The 12,253-nt window shown below is 40.2% G+C and overlaps 1 protein-coding gene across 1 annotated transcript in view; it reads right to left on the minus strand.

Annotated features, from left to right (window-relative positions):
- Nucleotides 1–405: 405 nt before the first annotated feature.
- Slc15a2 (solute carrier family 15 member 2) overlaps nucleotides 406–12,253 on the minus strand; it is a 44,298-nt gene continuing 32,450 nt past the window's right edge. The window contains exons 18-22 of the mRNA XM_045148304.1: nucleotides 10,947–11,057; nucleotides 9,757–9,853; nucleotides 3,693–3,839; nucleotides 2,553–2,657; nucleotides 406–2,209 (exon numbers count right to left, since the gene is read on the minus strand). Of these exons, the coding sequence (XP_045004239.1) occupies nucleotides 2,033–2,209; nucleotides 2,553–2,657; nucleotides 3,693–3,839; nucleotides 9,757–9,853; nucleotides 10,947–11,057 (637 nt within the window). The 3' untranslated portion in view covers nucleotides 406–2,032. The remainder of the gene's footprint in view (nucleotides 2,210–2,552; nucleotides 2,658–3,692; nucleotides 3,840–9,756; nucleotides 9,854–10,946; nucleotides 11,058–12,253) is intronic.

The following is a 12,253-nucleotide window of genomic DNA, read 5'->3' on the forward strand; positions in this document are numbered from 1 at the left end:
CTGTAAGAACTGAGAATTTCTAGCTTGATAAGCACTAAAGGAATTCATATTAAAGGAACATAGTCCATAAATAGCTAATAGTACACTATCTGAAAGAGGAAGTTATAGTTATTCTTGTTTTTCAATAAAAGAAGTAACCAATAGTAAAAGAGTTTTGGGTTTCATGTACTTGTGGTGTTTCGGATTGAACCCAGGGCCTTGGCATGCAAGGCAGATACTTTACCACTGGACTATGTCCTCAGCCCAATACGAAGATGTTTTAGATAGAAGCTTTTAGTCAGCATAAGGAAGAATTGCATAATGGTATATTGCCTAAATGAAGTGCATCGTGACTTTTCTACAGGATGTTAGTGTTCTTAACTTGCAACTATGTTGAAGAGAATAGTATGTTTCATTTCCCAAACGTATTTGTCCACAGGCATTTTTATTCACAGATCCATGTTAACATCTCTTGAAACAAAATTCATAAAGTAGTCTGAGTTAAAGGTGCTTAAAAAATGAGCATACTAAAGGAGTATGAACTGGGTGGTGTTCACAACACTTATGAACTGCTAAAAATCTTAGTCAAAATCTCTCAAGAACCTGTTACATTATTAATAATGTGAGACGACATGGTTCAAGATTTTTTTTAAAAAAAAAGGAGTAAATAAATGGAAATGAGGTCTCTAGTACAGGAGTTCTGAAAATATTCTCCTAGCAACACATTACACGGTCATGATATTCCCAAGTACCCTATTCATTCATCATATGTGAGGTAATATTTCTCAAGTTTTTTTTCATTCATACACTCAAGCAGAAACACTATATACACTAGGTACCATATGAGTTCTGATAGCATCCTCGTGTCGGAACATGCCCACTTATTACATATTGTAAGTTAAGACCTTAAACCTAGAAATTACTATTACCTCTTCTTCAATAAATGGGACATTTCCAAAAGCAAAGGAAGAAATGGTACATAAAATTGAAGCGAAAGTAAATCAGGAAAAAAAATCCAAACAAAGAAACCAAATGCAAAAAAAAAAAAAAAAGCACAATGTTTAAAAAGGAAGTTGGACTTAAAAACATTTTGTTATTGAAAATGTGTTGTAGTAAGCAAAATAAGATGGCACATTAAGATAAAGCTGACCGAGCAAACTCCTAAAAAGGCTAGAGTGCAAAACTACAGTTACTTTCTTAAGTAGCTGTCCACAAAAGGACACATTCCAGGGCCAAAACATTGCTATTCCTCAGAGCAATGTGCAATAAAGAAGAATGAATTACTCACCAGCAGTACTATAATTTATTCTTGTTCCTGCCCCCGTGACAGTGTCCCCTAATGCTTTCTATCTTTTTAGCGTGGTCTCCAGGATCTGTCAAGTGCTCAAAAATGAGTGTTTGGGTAAGTAGATCACATACCATGGCCATCAGAAAGATCTGTCTTCCATGTGTCAATAAAATGGCATTGCAGACCCTTGCCATCTAAGCTCTTACCTAACTTGGACAGTTGACAAGCCAGCTCCTGGACTAATTATACCATACATACCATTGTTGACATCTTTTTGAATAGTACAATTACATTGCTTATTTAAAAAAAAAAAAACACACATCTAGTAGTCTACATTTTTGCCCCTGAACCAACACCCCAAAACACGAAGTTATCAGCTCTAAATGACAAGTAGCTGATAAAGGAATCTCCCACATTTTGCACACCCATAGGCCCATCTCAATTATACATTTGTATTTTCGTGGCCATTTGGAGATACCAGGCCAGTGTGAGTGAGGGACTCTACACGGTGTTTACTGAGTTCGCTGGAGGACAGAATCTTGGGTCCCTGTTTAAGGACATACTGGAAAAACCAGTCTAAGTCTACCACGGCTAAAAAAAAAAAAAAAAAAAAAAAGTGGAGGAGATCAACTCAAATAGAATGCTCCCTCCCTCTCCTAACTTAGTAGGAGAGAGAGAGAAAAACAAACAAACAAACAAAAAAAATGCTTGATAATAAATGAGGCCAAAACCAGGGCCAGGAACTGGTGTCAGTCCAGGGAGTCATCAGAGCTTCGTACTCTTGGTCTCCAGGTTGATCATGTTTCCTTGGATAGGAGCCATCTGTTTATCTGCTGGCCCGTGAACCTCTTCTGAGTTGACAGGAACATAGTAGTAACCCATGATGGAGAAGATCAGGCAGACCACTAGCAAGAGGCAGGCAAACAAGATGAATTCAGCCCACTGTAGAGAGAGAGAAAACAAAAACAAAAACAAAAAACAGAAGAGAAGACTATGTAGAAACCAAGGTTGAAGTTACCTGTGGAAAATAGGGACTGGGAAGAAAACTAACTAATATATATATTTTTTTTTTCTGAGCAGAATACCGGGGTCACTGTCCCCTTCTCCCCCAGGTCTGCAGTGCTCCTTATTACCGCACACATATACATGGCTATTTCCTGGCAATGTCTGTTCTGTTGTCGAACCCATCTCCTGGGGAAATGGAGTAGAGAAATGGGGGAAGGGAGAAGAAGTTAGGGGGAAGACCTTGGGTAGACATGAGCCTCTGTTTCCCTCAGATCCATACCTGTACCAAGCCACTGAACTGAGCAACAATGAGCACAATGATGTTCCCAACTGCCACGGTCAGCAGCCAGGCCGCCTGGAGGACAGATTTCATGCTGGCTGGCGCCTGAGGAGGACACGGGTTGTAAGCAAACAAACTCCATGTGCCACCCTCCTGCCCATGAGCTTATCCGGGACACTTCTCCCAGCAAAGCTTGGAGGTTCCAACTTTCCTCACTAAGTTCAGTTACCATGTGATTCGTGGAATGGCAATTGTAATAATAATAATAATAATAATAATAAAGAACTTTGAAATTTAATATTTTGATTCCTCCTACCGTATAATTTTTTTTACCTTTAAGATAGCATTTTATTATTATTATTATTTTTAATTTGAGAGCGACAGACACAGAGAGAAAGACAGATAGAGGGAGAGAGAGAGAATGGGCGCGCCAGGGCTTCCAGCCTCTGCAAACGAACTCCAGATGCGTGCGCCCCGTTGTGCATCTGGCTAACGTGGGACCTGGGGAACCGAGCCTCGAACTGGGGTCCTTAGGCTTCACAGGCAAGCGCTTAACCGCTAAGCCATCTCTCCAGTCCCATGTTATTATTTTTCTTAAAAAATAAGCATTAAACTTTCATCTATATGTAGCTTAGCTATACTGTATTGGTTTCAGACACATGAAATTAAGTATATTTACCTAAGATTTTGGGGGTCATACATAATTTTGAGCATCTACCATATAATTTTTATGACCCTAAGAGATAAGTTCTATCGGTCTACTTACAATATAAGAAAATAGGCTAGATAAAAAGAAAGACAGCATTAAAGACATGATAATTTCACATGTTTCAGGTTACACAATAGATTAAGCAGCCAATATCTATACATAGGTGGCCTGATTCCACAGCCCTTAGTCTTCATCTTTAAATGTTTTTAATTTTATTTTTATTTTTTGTTTTCCCTAAGAGCCCGAACAGCATTGACTCCTGTCCTAACCTGTCATGATTCTGGCAACAAAGTTGACTATTCGGGGCCATACCAAGGAGGTGATGTCTTCACGAAGATGACATGCATGTTAAAGTAGTATTAAAACAAAAATTAAACCCACTATCCCTTAAGCAGGGTCTCCATTTCTAACTCCCACTTGCAAAATCTCACCTGGGAATAAGAAAACTCAAGTCCAGTGACAGAAAACATGACCTCTGCGGCTGTAACCAGGCCATACTGCGGGAGCTGCCACGCAATGGACAGTTCATTGGCTGGGACGTCTTCTGTCTTCCAGGCCTGAATGCCCTGACTGCTGATCTTAGTGAGAGAAGAAGGAAATGGGCTTCTCAGTAATGTTAAGGAAATGCACATGCTATGATCTCTACCGATCCCTTCTTTTTATTCTCATTTTCCCACTACCTTAAAGAGAGTGAACACTTCCATACAATTCCAACATACTGAAATTTGTTTTGGTAACACTATGTTCACTTGACTGACTATAGTCAGTGGCAGTCAAAAGTTCTTGATATTAAATCACTTCTATCTCCAAATACCCTTGATCCACTGAATTAAAAGGATGTTAAATTCAAAATAGTAAAGTAAAGGCATCCTGTTTCACTTTAGTTGAGAGTTAAACAATATCTAGGCATCCATTTGTGTAACTTATTCATGTTTCTTTAATATTTTATTTTTTATTTATTAGAGTGAGAGATAGAATGGGTGTGTCAGGGCCTCTAGCTACTGCAAAGGAAATCCAGACGCATGTGCCATCATGTGTATGTGGCTTACATGGGATCTGGAGACTCGAACCTGGATCCTTAGGCTTTGCAGGCAAGCTCCTTAACCGCTAAGCCATCCCTCCAGCTCTATTCATTTTTTTTTTCAAACAGAAAGAATGGGCATGCCAGGGCCTCCAGTCACTCCAAACGAACTCCAGGTGCATGTGCCACTTCGTGCATCTGGCTTTACATGGATACTGGGAAATCAAACCCAGATTATTAGGCTTTGCAGGCAAATACCTTAACCACTGAGAAATCTCTCCAGCCTGGCCACAGCTTTTAAGTCAAGGTCAGATACTTGTATATTCAAAGGCAGACAAATAAGTAAGTGAAACACATTGAATGGGAATGGTAAGGACTGTGGTGAACTGGATAGCACAGGTTCTGTCTAAAGCAGGGCACAGAAGTCACAGGATAGCTATGAATGTGACCTACACATTTGTAGATGGCAATATCACATTGCAATGTCAAAAGGTTGAACACCCTGATATAAAGGGCAGAGTCACCACAACACCAGCCATTTGACATGACTATCAACTCTTCTGACATTATTCCCAATCATACAAATAATCCAAAATCTCTTTGATTAAGGTAAAATCTCAAATATTGGCTAATGATAGCTTATTATTTTCCAACACTGTGCAAGCCAAACAAGATAGGACTATGGAAGGAATCAGCTTTCTAGGCTCCCCCCAATTTGTGACTTTGACTTCGGGTGCCTATTAGAAAATTGGCATTCAGATACATCCATGCTACAACTTGGGACGCATATGAGAGACAGAACAAGCGGAAAATGGAATGATTATCAGGAATATAGCAATTACAGGTCAAATTGTGGCACTAAAGATTCATATGAAAGTTCTAATACCCAGAACTTCAGAATGTAAACTTATATGGAAATAGACTACCTACAGAGACAATTAATCAAGTTAAAAATGTGGTCATTAGGACAGGCTACTCCATATGACAGGCATTCTTGTATATAAAGGGGGAAATTTGGACAGACGGGCACGTAAGATAAACAACATGTGCAGTGTTTTGAATCAGGTGTCCCCCCCTAAAATCGTGTGTTCTAAATGCCTGGTTCCCAGCTGATGACAGCTTGAGAGGTGGAGCTTGCTGGAGGAGGTGTGCCGTTGGGGGGCGGGCTTAGAGTGTTATAGTCCTTGCTAGAATTCAGCTCACTCTCCCGTTGCAGTTTTCCAGATTGTGATGTCTAGCCTCTGTTCACACCAAGCTTTCCCCTATCATCATGAAACTTCCCCTTAAGACTGTAACCTGAAATAAATCAGTGAACTGGCATGCCAAGGGCATCCAGCTACTGTAATTGAACTCTAGACGTGTGTGCCACCTTGCGCACATGCGTGACCCTGTGTGCTTGCATAACCTTGTGCATCTGGCTTACGTGGGATCTGGAGAGTCGAACATGAGGTCTTTGGCTTCACAGTCAAATGGCTTAACTGCTAAGCCGTCTCTCCAGCCCAGTAACCAATTTTGTTATAGCAGACCAATAAAACAAATGGACCTAAGTTGGTTTGTTATTTGAAATTTAGTTAATCTTATATATCCTGACAAAAGGATAAAGGACAAAACTCATATTGTCATCTAAATAAATGAAAGACAGGAATTTGACAAAATGTAGTCCCATGTAAACGGTATAAAATGAGCAAGCAAAGAAACAACCCAGACAAAGCCTCAAAAAGCTAACAGTGTAAATAAAATTTTTATACAAAGGGGAGAGCTGGAGAAATGGCTTAGTGGTTAAGGTGTTTGCCTGTGAAGCCACAGGACCCAGGATTGATTCCCCAGGACCCATGTAAGCCAGATGCACAAGGGGCACGTGCATCTGGAGTTTATGTGCAGTAGCTGGAGGCCCTGGTGTGCCCATTCTTTTTTTTGTTTGTTTGTTTTGTTTTGTTTTGTTTTTTTGAGGTAGGGTCTCACTCTGGTCCAGGCTGACCTGGAATTAACTCTGTAGTTTCAGGGTGGCCTTGAACTCACGGCGATCCTCCTACCTCTGCCTCCCGAGTGCTAGGATTAAAGGCGTGCGCCACCACGCCCGGCCATGCCCATTCTTTCTCTGTGTCTGTCTCTCTTCTCTCTCTCTCTCTCTGCTTACAAATAAATAAATGAAATTTTTTAACAAAGGCTAACAGTTGACAGAAATACCCTTAAGCTGATAGAGGGCATCTGCAAGTAACCTGCTTAATGATAAAAGAGTGAATGCCCCCTCCCTTTAAGGATGTCTTCTTTTATCACTTCTGCTCAAAATTGTGCCTGGGTAATTAGGCAGGGAAAAGATGTAACAGCATTTGGACTGAAAGTGAAGCTGTATCTATTAGCAGATGACATGGTGAGTTCAATGAGGTTTCAGGATAATGTATAAAGATTAATATGCAAATCAATTACATTTATATAACAATATGACCGATCTGAAAAAAAATGAAACTGAGACAACTATTCCAGAGCTGGAGAGATGGGTTAGTGGTTAAAGGCACTTGCTTGTAAAGACTGCCCACCCAGGTTCAGTTCTGCCAGCTGGGGTTTAATTTTCCTGACTGGGGTTAATTCTCCAGCACTCCGATGTAGGCAGAAATGCTTAGCAAGAGATCCCAGTACACACACACACACACACACACATACACAAAAGGAATAAGAAAAAAGAATTTAAAAAAAAAAGAAAAATTTCATCACTAACAAAAAATAATAAAATTTTGGGGAATAAATTTAACAAAGTAAGTTAGAGGTGAAAACTTTCAGCAAAATATGCACATGCAAAACTTAACTGAAAATAGATTAAGTACTTAAACATAAGAGCTAAACTATATGGCTCTTAAAAGAAGCCATCAGCATCATTCGTTCTGATCTTGATTAGGCAATGGCTTCTTAGACAGGACAGCAAAACCAGATGCACAAGGGAGTATATGCGTCTGGAGTTCCTTTGCAGTGGTTACAGATCCTGGTGTGCCCATTCCCTTTCTCTCCCTCTGTCTCTCTCATAAATAAAATATTTTAAAAAACACAACCAAAGAAAAAGTAGATAAGCTGAACTTCTTCAGAGTTAAAACATTTTTGTTTCAATAGACACCAATAAGAAAGTTAAAAGACAGCCAGTCTACTGTACAGGGGAATTTTTTTTGTAATATCAATTTTTTTTGTTTTTTGTTGTTGTTGTTCATTTTTTATTTATTTATTTGAGAGCGACAGACACAGGGAGAAAGACAGATAGAGACAGAGAGAGAGAATGGGCACGCCAGGGTTTCCAGCCACTGCAAACGAACTCCAGACGCATGCACCCCCTTGTGCATCTGGCTAACGTGGGACCTGGGGAACCGAGCCTCGAACCAGGGTCCTTAGGCTTCACAGGCAAGTGCTTAACCGCTAAGCCATCTCTCCAGCCCTGTACAGGGGAATTTTAAGTGATCTAACTGATAATAAATATATTTAAAATGTGCAAAAAAAATGTTTAGCAGCTGGGTGTGGTGGTGTGTGCCTTTAATCCCAGCGCTCAGGAGGCAGAGGTAGGAGGATCACCATGAGTTCAAGGCCATCCTGAGACTACACAGTGAATTCCAGGTCAGCCTGAACCAGAGTGAACCCCCACCTAGAAAAATCAAAAAAAAAAAAAAAGTTTAGAACTTCATCAAAAAAAAATCTAACCTAATGGAACTTGGACAAAAGATTTGAATGGCATTTCTTCAAAGAAAACATTCAAATGGCCAGAAAGTTATACATAAAGATGCTCAATGTCTTTAGCTACCAGGGAAATGCAAATCCAAAATAGGTGAAACATCTTTTGCATCCACTAAGACCACTACAATAAAAAAGCAAACCAGCATTGATGAAGATGTAGAGCAATTACAATACTATGGGTGGGAAGATAAAAAAATCACACAGTCACTATGGAAAAGTCTGGCAATTCTTCAAATGTTTGAATATAGAACTGCTATGTGCCCAGAAATTTACTCCGTGGCATAAACCAAAAAGAAATGAAAGTATGTATTCACATAATTTGTGTACTAAGAATCTTAGCGGCATGATTTGTAAGAGCCAAAATCCCAAATTCACATCAACTGATGAATGAATGAATAAATAAATAAAATGTGTTACATCCATACACTAGAACATTATTTGGCAATAAAAAGAAATGAAATAAACCAGGCGTGGTGGCGCATGCCTTTAATCCCAGCACTCGGGAGGCAGAGGTAGGAGGATCGCCGTGAGTTCGAGGCCACCCTGAGACTCCATAGCGAATTCCAGGTCAGCCTGGATCAGAGTGAAACCCTACCTCAGAAAATTAAAAAAAAAAAACAGAGAGAGAGAGAGAGAGAGAAATGAAATGAAATATATACATAGTACATGGAAGAAAACAGATACACAAGATCATATATTACATGACTTGATTTACATGAAATCTTCAAGATGGGAAAGTTTATACAGTGGAAATAAAGTAATGGTTGCCTAGAACTAATAGTTTAGGAGGAAGTAATGAGTGACTGGCGGAAAGTGTGAGGCTCTTTTTAAAAATTTATGTTATTTAGTTGAGAGAATAAGAGAGAGAGATTGTGTGTGAGAATGGGCACGCCAGGGCCTTCAGCCACTGCAAACAAACTCCAGACACATGTGCCACCACGTGCACCTGGCTTATGTGGGTTCTGGGGTATTGAACCTGGGTCCTTTGCTTTGTAGGCAAGTGCCTTAACCACTAAGCCATTTCTCCATCCTGAGGTTTCTTTTTGAAGTGATGAATAACGTCCCAAGTTGCGGAGTAAGACGTGTGTCTATTAGGAACCACTGAATATATAATATTGAATTTGTAACTCAGATAGTATGCACAAAGTCCTGTGGCACAAAGCCTATGAACCGATCACTTGGGAAGTAGAGGTGGAGGTTCCAAAGGCCAAGGTCATCCTCATCTACATATCAAGTCAAGGCTAGTCTGGAATACAAGAACCAAAAATAAATAAACCAAGCCGGGCGTGGTGGTGCACGCCTTTAATCCCAGCATTCGGGAGGCAGAGGTAGGAGGATCACAGCAAGTTTGAGGCCACCTGGAGACTACACAGTGAATTCCAGGTCAGCCTGTGCTACAGTGAGACTCTACCTTGAAAAACCAAATAAATAAATAAAAATAAAATAAATAAATAAAATATGTTAAAATCAACCACAGACTAAAACCTCAGAAACCATGAACCAAGATAATTTTTTCCCATTTTTTAAACTGCTCTGCTGAGATATTTGACACAGTGCTGAAAACCCTAACACAAGGACCTGATCTGTTACACTAGAACTAAGAAGCGTGGAATTCTGTTCTGCCATAGAGTCTTTTCTTTTGTACTAGATCCCTGCCAAGAATATTCCAGAATATTTGTTTGTGCAAGTGCTTGTAAAGAGAGAGAAAGTGGGAGAGACAGACAGACAGACCAAGGGAAGGAAGGTGGGTGTGAGTTACTTACATTTGTAATGACAAACAGATAGGACGCACCAAAGTCAAGGAGGCCCAGATTCAGAAAAAAGTCTTCATCTTCCGTTTTACAGTGCACTGAAGGATAGCTGGAGCAAGATGAGATCAGGGTTAAAAGAAGCAGCAGGGTTTGGAGAAATCTCAACTCTCCACCTATAGAAAGGAAAGTCATCAAGCTTCCCTTTCTCTGGATGCTTCTAGGCAAGAGTTTTGTGGGGTTTTTTTGTTGTTGTTGTTGTTGCTTGTTTGTTTTTGTTTTTTTTTGAGAGAGAGAAAGAGGCAGATAGAGAATGACACACCTCCAGCCACTGCAAATGAACTGCAGATGCATGCGCCCCTCTCGTGGGTACTGGGGAATCTAACCTGGGTCCTTAGGCTTCGCAGGCAAACACCTTAACCGCTAAGGAATCTCTCCAGCTCTGAGAGTTATTTTTATGTCACGTCTCTACCCCTGATCAGATCTATTTATTACTTATTTAATCCTACACCTGAACAAGGGCAGTAGAGATGACCCTTCTCTGGTAGATTTCAGGCCCATGAACTGTCTTCATGAAAATCTTATGACTTCACGAAACAGTATAATAAATACAGTAAACCTGAAGGGGTAAGTTCTAGATAATGAGCTGCCAATGGGAGGCACCGAAAAGCTGGACCCCCAACCCAAAATGAACTCTTTGAGCTTCACAGAGCTGGGTTGCATTAACTATACAGCATACCTATCGTCAAGGCAGAGATCTCAGTCAATGTATGCAGAAACACGAGGAGACTGAGAGAAAGAGGCAAGCATTCAAAAGCAGAGTCTAGGGCTGGAGAGATGGCTTAGTGGTTAAGCGCTTGCCTATGAAGCCTAAGGACCCTGGTTCGAGGCTCCACTCCCCAGGACCCACGTTAGCCAGATGCACAAGGAGGCGCATACATCTGGAATTCGTTTGCAGTGGCTGGACGCCCTGATGCACCCATTCTCTCTCCCTCTCTCACTGTAACTCTCAAAGAAATAAAAGTAAACCAAAAAAAAAAAAAAAAAGCAGAGCCTACTTAGACTCAATATTAGTCCCAATATACTTAAGTTCTCCACCTACATACAAAGATTAGTATTAAAAAAAAGAATTGTTGAAAAATTTGGAAAGAGGAAAAAGAAAGAATTGTTGAGAAAGCAAACTGTTCAAGGGTCAATGCTCTTACTCTCCTCTTGGCACAGTTCTGTACGCAGACACGCCATAGTCTTGACCAACACTGAAGGGACCATCTGAGCCCAGGGAAATGTTGACATCTTTATGCAAAGTATTAATAAACCTGAGGACAGACAAATTATTGATGTATCAGAAAAAAATGCATCAGACAGGGACACCTGATAAAAAAAGAGTGGGATCCTTTTCTGTGTTGCTTATCACTATCCCCAGTGCTTAAGATACTGGCTGGGGGCTGGAGAGATGGCTTAGTGGTTAAGGTGCTTGCCTGCAAAGTCAAAGGACCCAGGTTTGATTCCCCAGGACCCACGTAAACCAGATGCACAAGGGGGCGCATGTATCTGGAGTTTGTTTACATTGGCTAAAGGCTCTGGTATGCTCATTCTCTCTCTCTCTCTCTCTCTTTTTCTCTCTCTCTCTCTCTTTTTCTCTCTCTGTCTCCCTCATAAATAAATAAGTAAAATATTTTTTAAAAAATACTGGCTGGTACTTAAAAGTACAATAGATAGATGATAGATCATTTTAAAGAAGACTTTTTAAAGATTTTATTTTCATTTACTTATTAGAGACAGAGAGAGAGGGAAACAGAGAGAGAGAGAAAGAGAGAGTGAGAGAATGAGAATGGACACACCAGGGCCTCTAGACACTGCAAACGAACTCCAAATGCCTTATGCATCTGGCTTATGTGGGACCTGGAGAATTGAACCTGGGTCCTTGGGCTTTGTACCTTAACCATTAAGCCATCTCTCCAGCCTGATGATGGATCATTTTAGAGACAGGGTGCCACGTATCCCAGGATGGCTTTGAATTTACTGTGTAGCCAAGGATGACCTTGAACTTCTGATCCTCCTGTATCTACCTCCCAAATACTGAAATGACAGTCATATGCCACCATGTCCAGTTTTATGTTGTGCTGGGGATAGAATCCAAGGTTTCATGCATACAAGGCAAGCACTCTGCCAACTTAATGACATATCCAAACCATGATACATATTATTAACTGGACAAATAAAGTCACATGTAGCTGTAACTTTCTCCAAATGCCTTTTATTTTGCTGGAGTATTAAGCTGCTGCCTGTCTCATCCTCAGCTGGATAGACACTGCCATGATCACTATGGCAACCTGACTTTCCTTTCTAATCCAGCTGGGGAACATCCACTTTCTTTAACTTCAAATAGTAGAATTCACCAACATAGAAGGTTTTACTCAGAAAAACAATATAATTATGTATATATAAAGGTATAACATTATATACATTATATACATAAAGCCCTTATCTTCTTATAAATGAAATTCAATTA

The sequence above is a fragment of the Jaculus jaculus genome, chromosome 4 (assembly GCF_020740685.1).
Source record: "Jaculus jaculus isolate mJacJac1 chromosome 4, mJacJac1.mat.Y.cur, whole genome shotgun sequence".
In the NCBI taxonomy this organism is placed as follows: domain Eukaryota; kingdom Metazoa; phylum Chordata; class Mammalia; order Rodentia; family Dipodidae; genus Jaculus; species Jaculus jaculus.